At 43.3% G+C, this 25,276-nt stretch overlaps 1 protein-coding gene across 5 annotated transcripts in view; it reads left to right on the top strand.

The window, feature by feature from the left end:
* Positions 1 to 25,276, top strand: part of CMSS1 (cms1 ribosomal small subunit homolog) — a 59,854-nt gene that overhangs the window by 17,598 nt on the left and 16,980 nt on the right. For all 5 annotated transcript variants that reach the window (XM_034789987.1, XM_034789962.1, XM_034789951.1 and 2 more), the window contains exons 2-5: positions 7,928 to 8,034; positions 14,438 to 14,509; positions 17,407 to 17,536; positions 23,036 to 23,095. In XM_034789987.1, the coding sequence (XP_034645878.1) occupies positions 7,928 to 8,034; positions 14,438 to 14,509; positions 17,407 to 17,536; positions 23,036 to 23,095 (369 nt within the window). The remainder of the gene's footprint in view (positions 1 to 7,927; positions 8,035 to 14,437; positions 14,510 to 17,406; positions 17,537 to 23,035; positions 23,096 to 25,276) is intronic.

Below are 25,276 nucleotides of genomic sequence, written 5' to 3'. Positions count from 1 at the left end.
CTGTTAAAGACTCTCACTCTTCCCTTTCTGGATATGCGAGATTAGGATTTATAAAGAAATGTTTAAAGATAGCTGTCAGTTTTCCTTGTTCCCCATGGAGTGCCTGTTAGTAACAGTATGTGACAAGTATTCCTGAGAAGCAACTGATGGATCATTTGCACAGATACACAAATATATTCCAGTATGGACTTGGATGGATTGGATGGTGGGGTTGAACCGTTGGATGGACTGCTCTGCATTCAAATAACCAGGCCATAGAATACACTGCAGGGTTACAGCAGGTTGTGTTGAAGTTGGTAACTCTACAAGCTTCCTGTTGGGTGGTGGAACAGAGAGTGAACCTATCACTTGCAAAAGCAGGATGCCTTATCTGGTTTGTCGCTAATGCCTTCTCAGTACAGCCAGAGAAGTTGCTCCCCCAAATCCAAACAACACAGTTCCCTTAAAGTGATCCAGGGTCAGGCCTCCATCCAGGTACCCACATCAAATATGATGAAAATTTCTGTAAATCTTATTTCATCATATAAAAGAAAAGGTTCTACCAATCCCAAAGGATTGGACACATTATCTCCCAGGTTAATGAATGTTTCAGTTCTTACCAAATATGCACTACAGCCAATTCTCATTAACTAAACTAAAATTTATTAAAAAACAAAAGAGAGAGTATGTTAGAAGATCAATATACATACAGACATGACTTCAATTCATTTAGGTGCAGATTCATAACAGAGATAGAGAGCTTTTTAGTTGCAAAGGGTTCTTTCAGAAATAGTTCATAGTTTATAGTCCAATGTCCAAATATCATATTCAGGGCGTACCAGCGTAAATGGGACCTCAGTCTTGCAACTCAAACGTCCCCCGATGAAGCCTAAGCAGATCTGAGATGACAGAATCAGGATCCAAGGATCTTTTATACAATTTCATGTCTTTTGACAAGTTGGAGTTCCTCAGGGAACAAAAGGTAATTAGGATGACTTCGAAGGAAGTGCATCACTGGTACTTAGCTATACGAATTAACATAAGACCATTTGCTTGTTCCTCCACCATTCACAGTACATTTCAAAGAGAGATGTATACTGAGATATCCCGTGTTTACAATTCATTTAAATTATATCAGAATACAGCATAGACAGGGACTGTTGATTACATTGTCAACCCTACTCATACATTATGTAAATACACAAAAACACAAACATTATCTCCCCACATGTCTTTTGAGGGTTATTTATTTTGCATGATATTTAACCCTTTCTAGCCACAGGTCACAGTGCTAATGAAGGGTCATATCTACCATACCTATGTGACTGGAGAGCATAATCCGCAGGCACTTTGGAAGGAAGTGGGGTTGATGGCACAGAGAAGGAAACACTCACTCCCAGGTGGGCCTCTAAGAGGATATTATATTAGCAGGGGAACAAAGAGAGTGAGAATTTGATGGACTGACACAAACACCTGAACTCTAAGATCTAAATGAACTTGCTTAACCTGATGAATCTACAAAATTGTACGTTATCAGACTTGGCTGTTGTCCAGGGCTAGATTGTATAGGACTTTATATCCTTCATTGAACTGAAATGTCTATTTTTGAGTAAACGTGTTCTATTTAAGAGTTTTTAAAATGTAACCTGTGGCCCCTTATTCTGGTCACCCCTCGTGGCCACTAAGGTTTCCCTGAGTTGTGCTATAGGAGAATAAGTCCTCCAACAAATGTAGAGATGCCACACTTCCTGTAGACTCTAGATGCCGGCACAGGTGCTGGAACTAGGGGGTGTGGCTTCACCCGCTGGCTTGAAGTGATTTCCATCATATACGTTTGATTCAATGGCTCTCATCACCCCCACTATATAAATTGTTCCAGCACCAGTGGATGCAGGCTGTGGTTTCCTAGGACACTTCATGCTGAGACAGAAACCCTCATTTCAGAGCATAAGGTGCAGACACAGACCAATGGACACTGCTACTGAAAATCTGATGGTCTCAGATGCATGGAGCACATGCACACCCACAGTGAATAGCCCAAAGGGACGACACATCTCGAAGATCTCCAATTTCCAGAAGGTAAGTAACATTAATTACATGTTGGATGAAAAGTTCCACAAGCCTTAAGAAAAAGGCTAAAAGAACAGCTATGAAACATGACAGTAAATGGTATCATTCAGAGAATAGAACCACCGACCAATTGGGTTCACTCCTTAATGAAAAATGAGGGGGACAATGGCTATGTATGGACCCAAAGGAGTGAACAAAAACATAAAAAGAGAAAACTTCCACTTGGCCTCAAAAAAGTGAACTGTTGTCTGAGATAGCAGGAGCCAAATTATTCAGCAAATTAGTTGCTTCATTTGGATTTTGGCATATCCTCTCAGATACTCAGATCTCCAAGATCTGCGCTTTCAACCCACCATTTGGCACAAACTACTTCCCAAGACACTATATTCGGCTCCAGAAGTATTTCCCCGTACAATGAGTGAGAGGAATTAGCAGGTGTGAAAGTGTACATTGATGATGTATAATAATTTTGGGGCAGCACTACCATTGAACATCAGGAACAACTGAAGAAAGTATTTGGAAATTGCGAGAGCTAATAACCTTAAGGTGAATAAGGCCAATTTCAAGCAATGAAAATAACATACTTGGGAGAGAGACTGACCTCCAAGGGAATCTTGCTCAGTGAATCAAAGATTGAAGCAATACTGAACATACTGAGACCTGAAGATAGAAAGATAATTCAAAGGCTGCTAGGTGTGTTGAATTATGTCAGCAAATACATGTCTACCTGTACTGCACACACAGTTCATCTAAGACATTTCACAAGGTCACCAAATGAGTGTAGATGCCTAATGTGATTTAAAGCACATTCTGATACCAGCTCCAGTGCTGCAATTTTTTGACTGATTGAAAGACATTAAACTCTCCACAGACAACTTGAAATGAGAGCTGGGAATAGTAGTATTTCAGTATCATGGAACTGATTGGTTGCCAGCCTCAAATGCATCAAGGGCTGTGACAGCTGCAGAGAATATATAGGCACAAATTGAAAGAGAGACATTAGGTCTGGTGTATGGATGTACACGATTTCATCACTTTCTCTGTGGTCATATCTTCAAAGCAGAAATTGGTCACAGTCCATTGATTGCAGTACACAAAAGGGACTTTGTGAGGCATAACCAAAAATACAGTGACTACTTTTGAAATTACAAAAGCATGATGTGATCCTGGAGTTCTAACCTGGATGCCACTTAGTAAGGGTAGACACATTAACAAGATCATATGTTCCATCTGACAATATACAGCCTGATGATCTGGATCCAGCAGTTAACATACATGTGAATATGCTAAATGTCACATGGTGCATTTTTAGGCTAAAGATAAAATGATGTAAGCAGAGATACAAGTGTAAAGGAGGGAAAAAACATTTCCTACCTGCCTATTCCCTATCAGTGATCTCAGAAGTGCTCTTGAAGGGAACACAGATTGTGCTTCCCACAGAGATGAGGAGGGAAATATTGGAACAGATACATGAAGGGCACCTGGGAATGACCAAATCAGAAAAGGAGAAGTTTTATTGTGGCCACGGATGAACAGTGACATTGAAGAAATGGTGAGCGGGAGTGGAACATGTCAGAAATATAAAGATTCCCAGATGAAAAAACCAATGGTACCATATGAACAACTTGAGATTCTACGAGACAAAGTTGGAATTCACATGTTCATCTTGAGAAGACATGATCATGTATTTATAATGGAGTACCTACCCAATTTCCCAGAAGTAAACACACTTGAAGATACCACAGCAGCACCAATAGTCAGGCAACGTAAATCTGATTTGCACATCATGGAATTTCAAGAACAATAACTGGCAATGGACCACAGTTCAAGAATAGGGATTTCCTGGACTTTGGTAAAATGTATGGCTTTCATCATGAGACATCTAGTCCCACATACTGTGAGATCAATGGATTATCCGAATGTGTACTATGTATACTGAAGAACTTGATCAAAAAAGCAGTGGATGCAAGAGAAGATCCATACTTAGCACTACTCAGCTATAGCACTACATTGCTGCAATGTGGAAAGTCATCCACTGAACTCTTCTACAACAGACATATAAATACTTGATTATCAGGTATGGGACAATGGAAAGGATGATTAAGAAGTGTTTGATAGTGAGGGGAAAAACTGGGAAAGTACAATCAGACAATACAATAAAGGAGCAAGACCCCCTCCACAGTTAAAAAACAAAGTGAGAATTTGGCAAGATGGACACTGGCCAGTCCAAGCTATAGTGATCAAAGAGGAGTCACCTAACTTGTACTCCGTGATCACAGAGGAAAGCAAAATCTTACAAAGGAATTGTACGTATCTGCTCAAGATACCTGAAAACTTGGCCGAGACAAATGAAGTGAGAGCAGACATACTAGCTGAAAACAACTGTGAGCCTGTTGTTGAGCATGAGACTGAACAGCTTGTTACAGGAAAGAACTTGCCTAAAGAGAGTTTGCAATACAGCAGATTGAGATGTGTTAGGGTTGTGTTTAAGCAACCGTAAGATTTAAGTCAGTTCGGGGTGCAGGAGTGGGCATGGGGTGTTGGCTCTGGGAAGGGGATCAGGGCTGGGGTTGGGGCGCGGGCTCCAGCCAGGCGACACTTACCTTGGGCGGCTCCTGGTCAGCGGCACAGTGGGGCTAAGGAGGCTCCCCGCCTGCCCCAGCCCCACGCTGCTCCTAGAAGGGGCCAACACACCCCTGTGGCCCCTGGGGGGGGAGCACGTGGCTCCGCGAGCTGCCCCTCTGCAGGCACTGCCCCCGCAGCTCCCATTGTCCGCAGTTCCCCATTCCAGGCCAAAAGGAGCTGCAGTGGTGGTGCTTGCAGGCAGGAGCAGCACGCAGAGGGAGACCCCTGCCCTCCCCTTCCCCGGGGCCGAGGTGGCGCGCTGGCCAGTTCCGGGAGCCGCATGGGGCCGGGCAGGCAGGGAGCAAGCCTGCTTTAGCGGCAGCCCCACTACACCATTGGACTTTTAGCGGCCAGACATCATGATCAACTGGGAGAGTCTCCAGGATCGACCAGTCGATCGTGATCGACCGGTTGATGACCACCGTTTTATAGTGTTTTTTTAGTTCAGTCAGGAAATTTAAAACAGGGAAGATGTGCTGTAGTATAGACTAAGTCCTCCAGAGAATGGAGAGATGCCACACTTCCTGCAGACTCTAGATACTACCTTCAATTTCCTGTGACACGCTTTCTGTTGGGGCAGAAACAGAGAAACCCAGAACAAGGCAGTTGCAGGCTGCACTTACACAGAATAGTAGAAACTTTTGTTACTTCATTTTCGGTACATAGTTCCTGCTCATAATAAAGTGTTTATCTTAACACCACTTTGGGACAAGCAGATCATTCCCTTAGGCCTTTGACTCAGTGCTCCAGGCAATAGATGTTTTTCACCACCACTCTAGATCTGCAATATTAGGGTTTGGTTTTGTTTACTTTCCTCTTGGGATTTCAAAATCTCTTGTGATCCTTTTCAGGTGGCAAATGAATGCCTGTTCATAGACTCATAGACTTTAAGGTCAGAAGGGACCATTATGATCATCTAGTCTGACCTCCCGCATGATGCAGGCCACAAAGCCGTCCCAACCCCCTTCCCTTGACTCTGCTGTTGAAGTCCCCAAATCCTGTGGGTTAGAGACTTCAAGTAGCAGAGAATCCTCCAGCTAGCGACCCCCGCCCCATGCTGCGGAGGAAGGTGAAAAACCTCCAGGGCCTCTGCCAATCTACCCTGGAGGAAAATTCCTTCCCGACCCCAAATATGGCGATCAGTAGAACCCCGAGCATGTAGGCAGGATTCTCCAGCCAGACCCTCAATGGCCATTGATACTATTTACCAGCGATGGCACGCTGTTCATTTGACTAAAATCATGTTATCCCATTAAACCATTCCCTGTTCTTTCTTGGCCCACAATTCTGATCTGAATAAAGTTCATTAGCATGTTAATAGGTCCCTCAGGGAGGGGGCCGTTGCATGTGTGGGAGAGAAAACAAATTTCCTTTATACTCCCCATCCTGCTTCTAGAGTGATTACAGTTTTCCGTAATCAAATCTATATCCAATATGGTTTCATGACAGATGGTATCCAGTCTATTACAGAGTGTTTACTGATTTTTTTCTTCCATTACTAGCTATCAAGCTCACAAACTTTAAACTCAGCAGCTTGCAAAGGATACTTACTGTAATTCAAATTCTCCAAAATGTGAGAAAGCATGGAACTTAGAATGTAATAGTCTCCAGGGATAAATATGTAAAATCATTGATAACCATTATGTTATGTTAGGATTTTCCCATGTGATTCCAAATTATTGTGTTGATGTGTAGAAAACTGTTTATAAAAATCTCCAAACTTCTATTGCAAAACTTTAATGTGCATTGTTGCATCTCTGGAGGAGTGAGGACTATATAGACTTTTTCATTCCAATGCTTCATTTTTCAATAGATAAATCACAGTGAGTTAGTAAGTACCAAATACAGTTCATTGTCTCTCTCTTTTGTCTCTCTTTATTAATCTCTTGAGCCTGTAAGTACTTACTGCTGGTGGTCACGCAGATGTTACATAATAGTGAATGGGCATGTCTTCTGTAATTTAATGCTTAAAGTATCATATTGTTCACATTTTTCAAATAAAGAGCAAAATCTTTAGATGGGCCACTGCTAAGCTCAGAATGCAGGAGATTTCAACTATTGTCAATACATATTAGGAACAGAAAAAATAAGATCCCCCAAATTATTTGATACAGAAATTGAATTAGTCACTTTTAATAATTAAAATTGATAGGATGAAGATTCTGACGATTAGCAGAGGAGTAACTATTGATAGTAATTTGGTCTACATCAGAAAGTTTTTTGCAGTTGAATAAAAGCCACTGAACTTCTTTCCTAGGTTAACTTGACATCTGCTTGAATGGTCTTTCTTCCCAATGCTCTTTGAATGATCTTTCTTCCCAATGCTTCCCTTAAAAAAAATTCAGAATGTTCCTTGATCCATATTATTTTTCTCAAAACATCAGCGTTTTTTAGCTTTCTGATCATTCTGTTTTAAGTGTGGGAATGATGACATTCCCTAACCATCACTAATAAGAGTCCCATGGCCTAAAATTCTAGACACAGAATTGAATATAGATATCTTTATAGAATAGAACATGTCACCAAGTTTCACATTCTTGCTTTTATAAGTAATTAATACTAATAAAGCAGTTTGGACTTTCAGCCTGAGCTATTTTTTCTCAAAGTGCAAATCTTGTGTCTTGGGGGAGAGGGAGTGAGTAGCTGACTTCTTCCAAGAGAAATGCCAACAAATCTACCAAGAAAGGGATGTTTTCCCAGCAATCCTATGGTCTAAAAATTATTATTTGCTAGCAGTAGTGTTGTCGCTGGTTTGTTGATCTAGCAGTGATTTATTAGGATTGGTCCACAACTGAACATAGGAAATCTTGGGCTATGGATCAGGGTCCTGCTTTTACTTGTCTTGAAATAAAGCTGAGCAATGTCACTAAACGTATAGAATTTTAGTTAATAAACAGTGAATGAATATGTTTTTGGCATTTTGCTGAACAAGATTGAGATTTCTTGGAGAGGTTGTAAATTATTATTTAATAATACTGCAGGTAGCAGGTTATTCACTGAATTCCACAAAGATAGGAAAACAGATTGTCTTATAGAGCAGAGGATTGAAAATATTAAGAGTGGCTATGGAAGTAATCCTCAATCACTTGTATTTTGGAACTATGTTACTTGCTGCTGAAGTTGTTTCATGTAAATAAACTGGGCATGATGTTACAGCGTCTCCCAATAGAAGCTATTATCACTATTGTTGTACATTTTTCTAATGGAAAATTGAGAGGTGTGTGTAAAAAAAAAAACTGCATTTTTTTCTCAGATCCTTCTGATGATGAAGAAATGGAAAAATCAACCAACACAAGTAAACCAGTGCAGCCTGACTCAGACTCTGAGTCCAAACCTGCTACATCAAAGAAAAGAAAACAGGTTGGTAAGATTTGTGACTGTATTGATCATACAGATAATAATACATAATGAAATCAGGCTTTTCACCATAAATAAATGGTGCGTTTCTCCACTTACTGTCCTGATCTCTTGCTTAGTACTGCTGTGTTGCCTGCATTATTTGGAAACGATTAGGTTCCAATCTTAAGAGATTTCAGTCATAACTTTAGTCTCATTTTATATAGGCACAATAGGGCACAGAGCCCATTTCTTTCCCCAGGCTTGAGTCAGGTGACTGTGCAGTGGTGTAGGGCTAAGTGATGTGCCAGTCTTTTAATGTTGACATTGCCTGAAGATTCTTATAGTTTATTATTTAAATATTGTACAGCACCGAGAGAGACAACCAGAATCTGCCCTCATTGAAATGGCCCTTAGACTTGAGTAAGGAATGATTGGGTCCCAGGTGATGGACATTGTTAGAGCCCAGTTTTGCAAAATGTTGACCACCTTCAACTCCCACTGAAACCAGTAGGAATTGAGGACGCTCAGCACCTCACAGGATGTGCTTAATAATAAAAGATGCAGGAAGCTCACTGACTAACCTGGCAAGTAGGCAGAAAGAAGATTCATCCATAACACACTATGGAGTTTAAAAGGTCTCCTAGTATTGTTGCCTTCAAGGTATCATACACGGGAGTGACCTGGATGGATATAAGGGATTAGGAATGAGATAAGAATCTTTCTGCTTTAGGTCATCAGTTTTCAATTTGGCCCAGGTCAGTAGTAGCTAGACGTTCTAGCTGTATGATGGCTGTCCAGTGGCATAGGTGAAATAAGCTTGTAGTATCATTCCAGCTTGTGATGGACAAGTGTCAGAAACACCACTGGCATTTATTGCCACCTTTTTTGGTGGTCTCTGCAGAGGCACCAAGGACTGAATGGGCCATGGACAGTGAACTTCTGTCCACCTCCTGTTCATGATGGGGGCTCTTTGGCTGAGTAATGTGGGGGAGGCTTAGGCTACCATTGCCCATCCTGTACCTGTGCTGCAGATAAACAGAGGAGTTCAAGGCTGTTAGTACAGCAACTTTTGCCACCACTAACTACAGTTTAACATTTAAAATGAAATAACAGTCATTGCAAAGAATAAGCATCTGTACATGTAGCACTGCCTCCTACTGGAGGGAATTAAACTGCTTAACTCTGGCCTAGGACAGTGGTTCTCAACAGGGGGTCCATGAACCCTTTTGGGAGGCCGGGGGCCCCCGCGGTTAAAACCCAGAGCCCATACCCCAGCCCGTAGGGCTGAAGCCAGGACCCGCAGAGTTGAAGCCCTGATTCCCAGCACTCCCCACGGAGTAGCCCTGAGGGCCCGGTGTTTTTGGCACACACACACCCCCGCCAACTATACTGCAAGAGCAGGGCAGTCCCGGGGCAGCTCCACCCCTCCACCTCCTTTTCCCGCCCCCTGGCCAGGTTGGAGGTGGGAAGTTGGAGCCGGGCACGGGCAGTGCAGGGCAGCTGTTGCTCTGGCTGGTGCCATGGAGCAGGCAGCTGCAGCGTTCCCTCGTCTCCTGCTGCTGCTGGTGCAGGGGGTTGAAACTGCTCCTCAGCTCGCAGCCCCCTTTGCTCACATGCCTAGGCAGGGGGACCCAGTTCCGTGGCTAGCAGAGCCCTTGAGGAACAGGAACCACAGGGGAGCTTTCTTAGCATATAGCCCCTAGTACCCTTCTCCCTGCACCCTGAGCTCCCCTCACCCCTGCCTGCACACAGCCCCTAGCTACCCCCCCACCCCCGCCTGCACACAGCCACTAGCTACCCCTCTTCCTGCACCCTGAGCTACCCCTGGGCCTGCACACAGCCCTAGCTACTCCTCCCTGCACCCTGAGCTACCCTCACCCCTGCCTGCACACAGCCCCTAGCTACTCCCCCACCCCCGCCTGCAAACAGCCCCTAGCTACCCCTCTTCCTGCACCCTGAGCCCCCCCCCCCGCCCGCACACAGCCCCTAGCTACCCTTCTTCCTGCCCCCTGAGCTGTTTTCAAACTTTTTCAGCTGAGCCCCCCACATTTGAGTTATAATTTTTGCTTGCCCCCCTCCCCCAACCCAGACTAGTAGGTGGCCTGCTGAGGTAAGACGGGGTAGAGGTGGTGTTACCTCCATGGACCCTGCCATGCAGAGTTGGCTCGAGCCCTGCTGGCCCCTGCCCATCCAAAATAGAAGTCAAACTACACCCAAGCCTGAGCTCCCCTCTCCCCCGCTGGGCCCTGGAGTTTTTATAGCATGTTGCAGGGGGCCTCAGAAAGAAAAAGGTTGAGAACCCCTGGCCTAGGACATGTGCTGCTAACAGAGATCTTTGTTTAGTTTAAAGAGTAGAAGCCTGGATTTTGGAGCAGGGGGGCTCTGAGTTTTAGCCCCACAGCAGCTATGACGCTCCATGTGGCAATGGTGTGTGGCGTCATGAGGCCATAAATTCATTACAGTATCACACAGCTCTTTTGTTGCAAGAAAGGTTGCTAATCAGATATGTTTACAGAGGTGCCTATAATTTTAATGTATGTATTTCACTTGAATACTGCATTTCTGGTGCATATTAAATTGCAGATTTAATCCACTTCACTCCTGTCTAATCAACAATCCAGAAGCTATTTTGTTGTGGCCTTTGTGTATGGAAACCAGTCAGGAGAGAAATGAATGGAATTATTAACATATATATTTTCAGTCCACAGACTATTTTGATAGTTTAATTAATTCATAGACTGTCTGCAGACCCACAATGAAAAGAATAATTTGTCTCCATTTTAAAGCAGGAGGTTGAAATGTTTATTTTGTCAGTAACTCCCAGATTCAGTGGATGGGCTAATTGGAATGTAAACTTTCACTCTCTCTCTCAGACACAAGAATGTTTTCACTTTACATTTTGGTTTTTCAGTAACTTGGCGACATGTGAAGAGATGTTGCATTAGAAACATAACACAGGAAACATTTTATGTTCTGTCTGTGATTAACAAACATGGAATTCATGGCATTTTATTTCATAAATCAAAGGTCTCCGCACAAATTTCCTGTTTTTCTGCATTTTTAAAACTTCCGTCTAAAAATAGCACAAAAATATGCAGAGTACATGGAGCCAGGTCAAAATCAGTGGGCAGTCTGCACAGTACAATTCAGAAGGAAAAAATGCAAATAATTTTTTTAATGGAGATTTGCAAAAAGCTGCTGAATGAGCAAGAGTAGGAGAAAACTTGCAGAAGGGTCTGAAGCTCTGTCTAGATAAGATGCTTAAACTACTGAAGTTTCCAAACTCCAAAGGACACGCATAAGTTTACAGCCATTCACTGTAATTAGGTTAATCCGAACATCTCAGTTATATGTGGTGTGGAGTTGTTGTGTCTGAATAAATTATACTTGTATTACTGGGCTCATCAGCTCACCAGGCCTACACTGCTCCACTACCAAAAGAGTCTTGTGCATCTAAGTGGAACAAAATAGTCAATGAGTCTAGGTTAGTTTCAGTGGAAAATCATTAAAAATAATGGTTCTGTGTACATGTTTCAGTGGAAGACTAGCAATGGAGAGAGAAGCTATAGTTCATACTGTGACAGATATGGCCATTTCCTGCAATATCTGGACAGACCTTACTGAATTAAGTTTATGTATCTTGGGAGTTCATTGTATTAAAAATGCAAATGTTTATGTATTATTGTAGGATTGTATGTACATCTCTAAAGGGGAGACATGACTTAATGTCAACCCTGGGAAGTTGTTATGAGCGCTTCAAAGGACTCTTAACAATGGGCCAAACGAGAATGAATTTTTAGTTGAGTGGGTTTTATAGGAAATACTTTGGAGGAGGGGAATGCAAATTCCCACTCCGGATCCAACCTTTTGAAGCTACGTCCCAAGGAGAAACTCCTTGTCTGCTGATGAACTGTTCCCAGGGTCCCAATATCAAAGGCCCAAAGTGTATAATGGAGTGACTCACAGATTCATGGGTGTTCTTATTTTGAGCAAAAGGTGTTATGAACCTGTTACCACAGGAAAATTCATGTGTGTGTTTTGAAGGACTGATTCCTACCAGAACCCTTCAGGAGTTAGGGCGATCCATAGGCACTGACTTCCCCTCTACCCAGTGGGTGCTCGGCCCCACCCCGCCTCTTCCCATCCCTGCACTGCCCTCGTCCCACCCCCATTTCACCCCTTCCCCAAAGTCCCCGCCCCATCCTGCCTTTTCCCACCCAAGCCATGCCCCTTTCCCGCTCCCATTCCACCCCTTTCCCCCAAGTCCCCACCCCTGTCCTGCCTCTTCTCCGCCTCCTCCCCTGAGCACACCACATCCCCGCTCCTCCTCCTCCCTCCCAGAAAGTCCTAAGTGACGCCAAATAGCTGTTAGGCGGCAGGGGGGTGGGAAGCGCTGGGAGGGAGAGGGAGGAGCGGGGACATGGCGCACTCAGGGGGAGGGGAAGAAGGAGGCGAGGAGGGGGGAGCTTGGCTGCCGGTGGATGTGGAGCACCCACTAATTTTTCCCCGTGGGTGCTCCAGCCCCGGAGCACCCATGGAGTCAGCGCCTATGGGGTGATCTCTGGTAAGCTTATTAGTATGTGTGTAGGTTCTTTTATTGTTTTAAAATGTTTTTTTCTCTAATGTTTTCAATAAGACTAGCTTAAGAATAAATGGTACCTTCTACCTGTGGGCAGTTACGCTGCTTATTTCTTCTAAGGAGAAGGCAAAGCAGGCCTGCTTAGTGAGTCTGACTTGCTGGAGAATTCACAGTGTGGTCAAGGAACTGTGCAGCCTGGAAAACCCGCAGTCAGAAGGGAGAGAGACTGGAGTCTCCTCCTAAGAGCGGTGACAGCTGAGAAGCCGGGAGCCTAGAGTGGGTGCTCTTGCTTCACCACAAGGGGAAAATACTTGCCCTGAGCTATGACACATACATCTTGAGGGGGGAGAGAAAAACAAGAAACTCATCAAATTGGTTTGGGCCATCAAGTTTAGAATCAATCTTGTGGGTGGGGTGTATATGGGAATCTGGATAAGAAGAGAAAAACTTAGGCTCACAGGAACAGGGAGATGAGTTGCCTGGGCATTATATTTGTACAGCATCTAGCACAATGGTCTCCTGATCCTGAAGGTGCTACCACAATAGAGTAACTTATAGTAATAATTGTTTGCAGTGTTATTGTAGCCCTGTTGGTCCCAGGATATGAGAGAGACAAAGTAGGTGATGTAAGAGCTGTTATTGGACCAACTTCTGTTGGTGGAAGTTACAAGCTTTTGAGATACACAGAGCTTCCACCAATAGAACTTGTTCCAATGAAAGATATTATCTCACCTACTTTGTCTCTCTTACAACAGTGATAACAGCATAGACAATGGATCCAAAACTTTGTGACCTGCTGGATTGAGATGAAAGAGGTGGGGAATGGACGAGAGAAATATTTCCCTTTGCAGGCTCCATTTATAATCTCGGTCAGAGTTAGGAAGATGGGTTGACTTTAATTTAGTAGTTTAACACATGCTGCCCATATGAGAATCATACTCATGGTGGCAGCTTTTAGGGGCTGTTAGGACTAAGCCCCATTAATAATAACCAGCTAGCAGCTACACCTGCAGTTCTCAAACTGTTGTATATGTACCACTGATGGTCCATGAGCTACCACTATATTTAATTTTCCTGTGACCTCTGGACATGATCTCTCTAATTTGCCACCTTTACAAACTGAGTGCTCATATACTGATCATCCTAAATACATACAAGTGGGGAGACATGAACCAAAGAGACATTTCATGGACTAAAAAGCCAATCTTCATGGAATTAAATGAAGAACAGCATAGAGCAAAATTTGAAAACATCTCTTGAAAAATGTTATATTATAAACATAAAAGAAAGGAAATCAGAAATACAGAAAAATCATTATTTCCAGTTATTCTCTCCTCTCTGTATGGTATAGGTCACCAGCTGGTTGGTCAGGTTGTACCCAATTATTACAAAGGCCTGTTTGGCAAAGTTAGAATGAGTTCTTTTTGTGGATACTGACTAACACGGCTGCTACTCTGAAACCTGTTAGAATGATTGTCTCACACAATAATAGAGATTACATATATTTACTCTGTTCACTTTTTCGTTCTGATTTTTTGTTGTTGTGTTAAACATCCTGTAAACCAGTAACTGGATGATAAAGGTGTGCCTATGACTCGTAAGTTTCAGGTTTCTGTGCTTTTTTTCTGTTCTGTTACACCAGTGTGAATATGAAGTAGTTCCAGAAGTTACTTCAGATTTACACCACTGTAACAGAGCAGCGTTTTACGCCAAACCTGTAGATATTATATTTTTTCTCTCTCTATCAGTATCTGAATCTTTGTACCCAACTTCTGCCCCCATTCCATCAAGTTCTGTGGTAATATCTCTCATGATCAATCTCTTTTTACAACATCTGCTTTGCAGCCTGCGGAATGTTTTCTAACTCGTCCCGAGGAAAAAGAAGAAAACACTGTGAAGGTGAAAAGGAGAAGGAAGGTATTGGAAACTCCCCCTCCACCCCCCCGCCCAACTGAAAGTTCAACACAAATGATCTTCGGGTCTGGATGGGTGCAGTTGCTTTTATAAGACATGTCAGCTTCAGAATAGCAGTGTCAGTGGTGTCCTTGAAATGGTTTTAGAAGCTCGTTTCCCTTGGTGTAGTGTACTGGGACCATAACATTGCAGCCAGTTTTATGAAAGAGAGAAAATCAACTGTCTTAGGAGAGAAACCTTTCTCAACTCCAGTCAAATGCCTGCTTCACATCTACGTACCCAACCACAACCTTGTGTCCAAAGCTGTCTAGAAGAGCTTAATGCAGGGATTGAAAGGGCATTGGGGGAGATAGAATCACCCCATCCCATCCTTTCAGCCAGGCCGCAGCAGTTACTGCATTTCATGGGCAGTAGTGCTTTGGTAGCTTTTCTCCCCACAGTATAGCTACTGGGGTCCTTGTTCTGTATTGACCTTCTGACCATGACCCATGCCTGCCCCCAGGGGCATCCTCCACAGACCTGGTGGAGATTATATTGCACCAAGTGTGTTGTCTTTCTGAAGAGACTTAGCTGTCTCACAGAGCAGGTACACAGGGTTTTAATTTCATGTTAGACCTTGTACACACCCCAGGGAATGGGAGGATTTTCCCTTAGATGCAGGTCTGGCATTAATAACCATGTCAGTTTCTTTGCAGCCAAAACAAATGCATCCCATGATGAAAATGGGTGACTAGACCTAAAATAAACCTCCAGTTTTCATGCAAACAGTAGAGGCTTAGTTAGATCTTTTTTTTTTTCAGTGGCAATATGCCATTAAGTCTGTACACATAACCTATCAAGTAATCATCATGAAGAATTTATTCTACTGTACTAACATATAGGTCCCAAATTAATGACTCTCTTTTTTATAAATAAATAAATTAAATAAAGTAAAACCCTTTGCTCCTTAAGCATCTGGAATAAATTGGAAGAAAAATAATAAAACTTCCTGTGTGAAGAACATTTTCCCACAGCTCTCCTTGAAGAAAAAGAGTATAATCAGGTGTCCTCGCACTGACTGTTATGGAATTTCTCATTAACATCAGCATCTTCCTCAAGAGAACCATAATTTTCCAGAAGGAATTGAGTGAGTCAGTGAATGACGTAATGAGCCTGTGAAACGGCAGTTACCCCGTGGTACTAAGCTGAATGAGTCTTGTTGATCTTGGGTTATTATCTATTAGATAATTACTCTCTATAAAACATCTCCCAAAAGTGGCCCAGCTTGCAGTCATTACACAGCAGGAACATTTTACGGAATCAGGATGGAACTTGCATTACTGCTGTTCACTGAGTGAAATCACATAGACACGGCAAAGGCTTGCGCCAGAGTCCGCTGCAAATGCTCCCAGTGCTTTCAAAAGGTTCTGGTTCAGGGCCTAAATGTTTTGGGACTGGGCAAAACATTTTCAAGACCTTTCTTAGGGCCAGGTTATGATCTCTTGAGTCCCATTGGTGAGCAGTTAGCTGGGATTGCTTAAGCGAGTAACATGTCACTAACAGGAATAAGGAGTTCACAGTCTGGCTGTTAGGGTTGTCCATATTTTAATACCCTCTGTCATGCCAAGCTGCTTTCTCTGCTTGAAAAGCTCTTGTTTTTAAAAGAAGTAAGATCACTTAAATAAAGAGGGACCCGTGTTCTCTTCCCTTGTCATTCATTTAATTAATTAATTTAGAAAGTGAAGTTATGACTTAAAAGCATGGCAAAACTCTGACTCATTTCAGTGGGATTAAGATCAAGCCCTAAATGAGGGCTTCATTTATAAAATAACATTTTCATGACTGCTGGGTAAAGGTAGGCTGCTCAGAATTTTTAAAAAGTTTGTCACTCTCCTTTATGATGTATGAAAATGATCTCAAAGTGTCTATATATAATATTGCATTTGAAATTTCAACTGCTGACATGTCCTTATGCTGTACAATCCAGCATCCCTGCTCCTGTCTCCCAGTTGGAGACTGAAAACTGTACCTCAGGTTTCAGTCTCCTGAGATATCGCCATCCAGGTCCTAGAAAGATCTTGCCAAAATCCTCCAACAAACAGATGGAAATGAGAACCTGATATTCTTGATGTGGTTGCCAACCCTCCAGGATTGGCCCAGAGTCTCCAGGAATGAAAGGTTAATCATTAATTAAATATTATGTGATGAAATCTCCAGGAATACACCCAACCAAAATTGGCAACTCTAATTCTTGATATTTTTAGAGCAGTATTGTCAACCCCAATCATTCAAAAATCATGAACTAGGACCCCCAGAATCACGATCAGTTTAAAAGCAATAACATTTCAAATAAATCTTGGGGTTTTTTTTCCTTTGCCTGTTTTTTTTTTTTGAGCTGCTAGGATATTCTCTAGTCATGTTTCCAAATTGTTCTATGCAATCAAGAGGGCTGCAAGCTTACCTTTTACATTTAAATGAGAGCTGAGATTCTTCAGTAATCTCTTGACTCCTGTAGCCGGAGCTTTAAGAAAAACACCCATTATTGTAATATTTGTGATATATTTGAGAGATTTGGCAACACTGCTAAAGTAATAAATTAAAAAACCTATCACCCAACTCCTCCCTCAACATAACCTTTGAGAAAATGCCAGTATTGCAGTAGAGTGCATAACAGAGGTACACAGTAAAGATGTTTTGGTTTTTACTTCACAGTGCATCTTCACAGGCTGCGGACCCAGTTCTGAAATTTTCACTCCCAATGAAGCAATTGGAGTTTTGCCCAATTATAAGGACTTTAGGACTGAGTTTCACCTGTATAAGATTATGAAGAAACATACTTTTACAGATTATCGTTGGATTTTCAAATAGCAAACACCATATTGAAAATGCCTTACATCTCCTTTTTTTACTTTTGTTTGTAGAAGAAAATTTCTGATATTCTTGCAAAATCATCTCCAAAACCAGGCATCCCTGAAGACCTACAAAAGCTACTTAATCAACACTTTGGTACTAAACGTTCAGTGATTGAACTAGAAGAGTTAAAACTGCCAGGTAAAATGTGCTGTATCAGAGAGATGTCTTGTGCATTTCCTTCTGCATGGGGGATGGGGATTCATCTGTTTTAGGAACTAAAGGATTTCTTAATCCAGATCTCCTGAGTTTTATGGAGTTTTATGAGAATTTTTTCTTGTAGGGTATTGCTGTGCTGATTGAGTTGTGAATTCTTTTGGAATAAGTAAGTGGGTTTGTTTTCGAAATGGTGCAGTTAAGGAAACGAAAGGAAGCATTGTTTCAACATATCCAGTCATTGCAGAACATTAATTTCAGGAAGTTTCTTTTTTGATAGAAGTGTGGGGATTTCTAAATAATGGTTTCCAAGTTACTAAGAGCCAGGAAAATTGGTCTTATTCCTGTGGTTAGTGGAGCTGTACTCAAACATTTAAGATCAGGCTTCACCTGAGCTGAAATAAATTCTAAAGAAGGAAGAATAGTCAGACACCATTCTGAATTAGTTATGGAATGTTGACTACACTGCTCTTTTCACTGTTGGCTTTTTGGTGAGCTATATGAAATGAGTTGGCAGCTTTAGTCTAGCCCTAATGGATGGATTTTGTACCAAAACTGGCTGCTTGTTGGCAGTCTGACTGAAGAGAGACTGGTGAGCCCAGTGTTAAAATGGGCAGGGCATGGAGACAGAACTCCCATCTCACTCCACTAAAGGTTTGAGGTGAAGAGGAAACTGTACTGCTGTGCATTTTGTTCTATGACTAAAGTGGAATTAGTTTTCCAATGCTGTCAATGTGAAGGGGAAGAGGGGGGGTTGTAATAAAAATCCACTTTTCCGTGCTGTCAAAGTGGAGGGGAGGGGGGTTGTAATAAAAATCATTACAATTTTCTTTTTGGCTTAGACGGAGAGGCCTCCTCCCCCCGTAGCTTACCTTAACCCCTAAAAACTTTAGCCTAAAAAATTTTGATTCCTTATTTTGAGCCCAAGTTGTAGCATTAATTCTTGTTGTTGGGTTATATAAGAAGATACTCTGAGCTCCTGTTTATTGATATTGTATACATAGAGTCAAAAGGGCCCCAGTAACAAGTCTGTTGGCTCTTGTTTTATCTCATTGATACTCATTGAACTCTTTGTGCCCTGTGCCCCCACTATGATCCTTTCAGCCAAGCTGCATTCTCTGTTTTTGACTGTTCAAAGCTTGTCTTTCTAGATAATTGCACTCTCTTCCCAGCTTCATGCAGAGACATGTGATCCTAGACTGACCCTACTTTCTTTCTCTAGGGTTTGCTTAGCTTTCTTCTTGAATCAAGGGAGAGTTTTGCCATCCTGCCGCGTTGCATCCTAAAAACCAGAGAAGTCTCTTCCGTCCTCTGTATTGCTATGAAGCACTTACATTTTATACTTCTAAACCCATAGGGTTTTGTGCAAATAACAATACTCTGTCGCTTTCCTATTAAGAAAGGCCTTTAGGCTAGTGAAGTGACCCATTTCCATATGGATTGGGTTGTTTTTTTCTTTCTTTTCTTGAAGGGGGAATTGGAAGCTTACAAAGCCGAAGGGATTGGTGGCTTCTGTAGCTGTCAAGTCATTCGTATCAACTCACTGGGCAGAACAGAGGGCAACTACTTGAAGTTGTTTAGTCGTGTTAGCAAAATACTAAACGTAGATGTTCGGGTTTGAGCCAACTTGGTTTCTGGCTGCTGCAAGCTGTAGTTATGTGGTTTTAATCCTTTCTGGGTTTTTAAAGGTATTGTTAACATCCCGGTTCTGCTGGTTTGGTGAAAATAGTCATTGACCCACAACATGTATTTAGTTTCCTTTTGAAATTGGAAAATTAAGAACGCCGTCCTTCTACATCTTCCTCTGAATTATTCAACATTATTAAATCATTAATATGAGTTACTGTATTCAGACTGGCTAGGCCCTCATTAGCACAAATAATGGCAAAGATAGATTACACAACTGCCCTGAAGAAATGATAGATAGGACAGCACCAAAAATAGACATTTAGAGCTGTGAAATTACTCCTTGTAAAGTATTTTCTACGTTGCCCTTTGGACTCATTTAGTATTGATAGCTTCACCTTTGGAATTCAAACTGCAGTTGAAACCTTAGTGTTTTATCCGACAGTGCTGGGGAGGTGCATCTTGTAAATAAAAAAACCAAATGCATAAATCGAAGACTGATCCTGCAAGGTATTGAGCACCCTCACCTCCTCTTAGACATAGCCCCTCAGTAAACAATTAGGAAGTGATTGTTAATATCAGGGGTCAGATTCTGAATTCTGTGGTATAAACCTAAGACTGCAGCAATAGAAAATCCACCACATGGAGGGTGCAATGATGGAAAGCAGCTTCCTTCAGCAAATTTAGCTGGCAGGGCTTCTGCTGTGCTCCAGCTATAAATTAAGTCTGCCTTCACATCCACCCTGTCAGAAATGGTGAAGTGAGGTTGGCAGCAATAACATAGCCTCCGCTTTGTTTGAATCTGAGTGCTTCCCCTCTTGGGTGCCTGGGGATCAGTTGACAAGAGATAGCTGCTGGGGTTAATTCGGTCCAAAACACGTTAGCGGATCGATTGAGGTGTTAAATCGGGGGAGCCCTGGGCTCGTGGGACCCCCACAATGAGCCGGTACTGAGAGCGTGTGGAGTTGGTCGACGCTATGCCCCGCTCATGAGACAGCTCATGGTGTCCGACAGCATCAGGTGGTCCAGAGACATCTATACGGAACACATCACGGGACACCGTCAATACCAGGTTGAGTAATCGAGACCACCGACCAGGGAAATAACCCACTTCCTTCCCTGACGAACCAAGGGATGCATCCCACCCATGAACTTATTCACTACACTGATACTGACTTGGACTCTTAATACATTCCAGGGGTGGCGTACCCGAGCCCACTTATCCACTGATGCTTTAAAAACTCCCACACCCCAGTCTGGGTCTGTGCTGGTTACGTGATATGTATGTATCTCATGATCCTTGTAACCAATACCTGTAATCCCTCATAACTCAAGCCTGACCCCAGACGTACAGTACCTTCCCTCTTAACTTGTGTATGTTTAATTTTAAACATTAACTTGAATAAAATTTTTAAATCTGTTCTGTTCAATGTTTGGACAAGTAACATGCTGATAATTACACGTGCATCCACAATCAAAATGCTTTCTCATGCTCACTTAATACTAATTATTTAAAACTAGGAGAGACAGAAGGAAAGCTGTTAAACTGGCAAGTGAAGCTCTGGTCTGTGATTCAGCTCAAGTTGTTCTGTATTTGCCACTTTGAAATACCTCAGGCTAGAATTTTGTCCCATCCTACTTTAAACCAAATTCTAGGGGGGCACCACAGTTACAGTATCAGAAACAAACTGCCCATTCTTGATATTTCGCACAAATCATGTGGAAGCATATACCTTTTGTGTCCCCTCATTGAGGTTTTCAGATTCTCACCAAATTGCCTTTAACTAACACTTTACAACAAGTGATCAGAAAGATTTTTTAATCCTATAGTTTTATCATTGTCAGAATAAAAAAATATTTAATCTACATGATTACAGACACATTACCAAACATACCCCTCCTAAAGATATGCTTCCTGGAGTGCCAGGTTTCATGCAGCATAATGATGGTGCGGTAGGGTGCATTTAGAAGTCTGTGTTAAAACTCTGAGTTTGTGCATTCTCACAAAAAGGATGAGACTAATGGCCATTGACAGCTATTGGTTTAACTGAATGGGGATTAGTGGCTGGATAAGTTTATGGAGGGAATGGTTTAATGGTAAAACATAGTAGCCAAGGAAAACCAAGCAATGGTACATGAATAGCATAATGGCCAACAAGGGTCAGGCTAGAGATTCTTGCCTATATGCTCGGGGTATTACTGATAGCCATATTTGGGGTCGGGAAGGAATTTTCCTCCAGGGTAGATTGGCTGAGCCTCTGGAGGTTTTTCGCCTTCCTCCGCAGCATGGGGCAGGGATCACTAGCAGGAGGGTCTCAGCCGATTGAAGTCACTAAAACACAGGATTGGGGACTTCAACGGCAGAGTCCAGGGAAGGGTCTTGCGGCCTGCAGCATGCAGGGGGTCAGACCAGATGATCATAATGGTCCCTTCTGACCTTAAAGTCTATGAGTCTATGAGTCTATAAAATTTGGCAGATTTATATCTGGGATGGAGAGAGTGTCATCGAGAGGGCCTCCTAGTGAGGATGGGGAATTAAAATGCATGCCCAGGCCAAGAGGCTCTGGCCCCAGCGTCTCCCGCCCGGCTTGGCTCGGGCCCTGGGGCACTGGCCCCCGGCCAACTGCCTGCGGCCACGGCCCCAGCCGAGCACCGTGCCCCCAGCTCCCAGCCCCAGCCCCAGGCCGAGCACCGCGCTCCCGGTCCCGGCCCCAGCCCCCGGCCCAGCACCGCACTCCCGGCTCCAGCCCCCGGCCCAGCCCCGTGCTCCCGGACCCGGCCCGGCCCTGCGCTCCCAGCCCCTGGCCTGAGCACCGCCGGCCCCGGCCCGGCCCCACACTGCTGGCCCCAGCCCCAGTGGCCCCGGCGGAGCACCGCCAAGCCCTCCCTCCCTATTTTCCCGGACATGTCTGGCTTTTTGGGATTTCCCCCCGGACGGGGATTTGAGGCCCAAAAAGCCGGACATGTCCGGGAAAATCCGGACGTATGGTAACCCTAGGGACAGCTGAACTGCCAATTGATAGCCTGCTGGGCGGCTGCAGCACAGGGAACTTAGGGGAGCAGGAAGCTGATAGGGGTAGCTGATGGGGGGCTGCCAGTCCACCCTGGTTACAAGCCCCCACCAGCTAGCTGCAACAGGCTGCTCTTCCTGCAAGCAGTGAACAAAGCAGGCGGCTGCCAAACGACGTTAGAAGGGAGCATTGCACAACTTTAAACGAGCCTGTTCCCTAATTGATTAGCAACGAAACAATGTTAACCCGGACGACTTTATGTGAGGAGTTACTGTATTTATATAACTGTGATTGAGCATAATTTACAGAGTTGTGCAATGTGAAAGTCCGGAGAGAAAAGTAACCCCATTGATAAGAGGATGACCCACGTCTTACTTTTATTCTATCCAATCCAGATTGTTTTAGTGACTCCTGAATGTACGATTTGCCATGTTAGATTGGACCAACCAGTCATAATGGTTCTGGCTGTGGCTTCTGATCGATGCCACAAAGGCATGTGAAAACCCTCCATTATGTATGTGGTCAGTTGTGTAATGCTATATTTACGGTGGGTGAGGAGAGAAAAATGTTCAGATAATTGAGGAGGGAATTAAAATTGTGTTGATAGATTTTACCATGATTCGGTTAACCAGTTCACAAGCTCATTGCTGTTGCGTAGTGGGGACCACGAAACTCTGCCTTTCCAAAGGGCACTCCACATAGTTTTCAAAGAATAAGCACTACTAGTAGATTTAATCCAAGAAAGATTTAATAGATATACCTAGTGCTGTACTGTAAACTTATGAATATACTCAATTGTTCTGTTGCAAATCTGGCAACCAAAACATTTTGTCTCTTATGGTTTCAGATTCCTGTTTCCTGCCAGCCAATGACCTCACCCACAGTTTTTCTTCATACCTGAAGGAAAGTGAGTAAAATATTGGTTGCAAGAAGTGTGGAGTTTATTTATAAAAAAAATTTTTTAGTGCAGTATTCAAGAGAAAGTAGAATCCTCATGATATACCCCAGATAGTATGCATATCTGCCCACTTAATAACATAAGAACGGCCATACTGGGTCAGACCAAAGGTCCATCTAGCCTAGTATCCTGTCTTCCAACAGCGGACAATACCAGGTGCCCTGGAGGGAATGAACAGAACAGTTAATCATCAAGTGATCCATCCCCTGTTGCCCATTCCCAGCTTCTGACAAACAGAGGCTAGGGACACCATCCCTGCTCATCCTGGCTAATAGCCATTGATGGACCTACCCTCCGTGAATTTATCTAGTTCTTTTTTTGAACCTGTTATAGTCTTGGCCTTCACAACATCCTCTGGCCTGGAGTTCCAGAGGTTGACTGTGCGTTGTGTGAAGAAATACTTCCTTTTGTTTGTCTTGAACCTGCTGCCTATTAATTTCATTGGGTGACCCCTAGTTCTTGTGTTATGTGAAGGAGTAAATAACACTTTCTTATTTACTTTCTCCACACCAATCATGATTTTATAGACCTCTATCATATCCCCCCTTAGTCATCTCTTTTCCAAGCTGAAAAGTCCCAGTTTTATTAATCTCTCCTCATACGGCAGCCGTTCCATACCCCTAATAATTTTTGTTGCCCTTTTCTAAACCTTTTCCAAGTCCAATATATCTTTTTTGGGATGGGGCGACCACATCTGCATACAGTATTCAAGATGTGGGCGTACTGTGTATTTATATAGAGGCAATATGATATTTTCTGTCCTATTTTCTGTCCCTTTCTTAATGATTCCCAACATTCTGTTTGCTTTTTTGACTGCCGCTGCACATTTGAGTGGATGTTTTCAGAGAACTATCCATCATTTTATACACATAGTTGGGATTATGTTTACCAATGTGTGTTACATTGCATTTATCAGTATTGAATTTCATCTGCCATTTGTTGCCCAGTCATCCAGTTTTGAGAGATCCTTTTGTAGCCTTTCGCAGTCTGCCTGGGACTTACCTATCTTGAGTTTTGTATCATCTGCAAATTTTGCCACCTCACTCTTTACCCTTTTCTAGATCATTTATGAATATGTTGAATAGACTGGGCCCAGTACAGACCCCTGGGGGACACCACTATTTACCTCTCTCCATTGTGAAAGCTGACCATTTATTCCTACCCTTTGTTTCCTATATTTTAACCAGTTACCAATCCATGAGAGAACCTTCTTTCTTATCCCATGACTGCTTACTTTGCTTAAGAGCCTTTGGTGAGGGACCTTGAAAAAGTCCAGATGCTTGTTGACCCCCTCAAAGAATTCTAGTAAATTGGTGAGGCATGATTTCCCTTTACAAAAACCATGTTGACTCTTCCCCAACAAATTATGTTCATCTATATGTCTGACAATTTTGTTCTTTACTATAGTTTCAGCCAGTTTGCCCGGTGCTGAAGTCAGGCTTACTGGCCTTTAATTGCAAGGATCACCTCTGGAGCCCTTTTTAAAAATTGGCTATCCTCCAGTCATTTGGTACAGAAGTTGATTTAAATGATAGGTTACAGACGACAGTTAGTAGTCCTGCAATTTCACATTTGAGTGCCTTCAGAACTCTTGGGTGAATACCATCCTGGTCCTGGTGACTTATTACTGTTTAGTTTACCAATTTGTTCCAAAACCTCCTCTAATGGCACCCCAATCTGGGACAGTTCCTCAGATTTGTCACCTAAAAAGAATGGCTCAGGTTGGGAAATCTCCCTCACATCCTCAGCCGTGAAGACTAGGGTTACCATATTTCAGCAAGCAAAAAAGAGGACGGGAGAAGCCCCGCCCTAGCCCCGCCCCTGCCCCTCCCACTTCCCGCCCCCCCTCAGAACCCCCAACCCTCCCCCCGTTCCTTGTCCCCTGACTGCCCCCTCCTGGGACCCCTGCCCCTAACTGCCCCCCAGGACTCCACCCCCTACCTAAGCCTCCCTGCCTCTTGTCCCCTGACTGCCCCAACCCTTATCCACACCCCCACCCCCAGACAGACCCCTGGGACTCCCACGCCCCATCCAACCACTCCCCACCCCCTGACAGCCCCCCCCAGAACTCCCAACCCATCTAAACCCCTCTGCTCCCTGTCCCCTGACTGCTCCGATCCCTCTCCCCCC

The sequence above is a fragment of the Trachemys scripta genome, chromosome 1 (assembly GCF_013100865.1).
Source record: "Trachemys scripta elegans isolate TJP31775 chromosome 1, CAS_Tse_1.0, whole genome shotgun sequence".
In the NCBI taxonomy this organism is placed as follows: Eukaryota; Metazoa; Chordata; order Testudines; family Emydidae; genus Trachemys; species Trachemys scripta.
The sequence above is the reverse complement of the archived record's forward strand: the minus strand, read 5'-3'. Positions and strand labels throughout refer to the sequence as shown.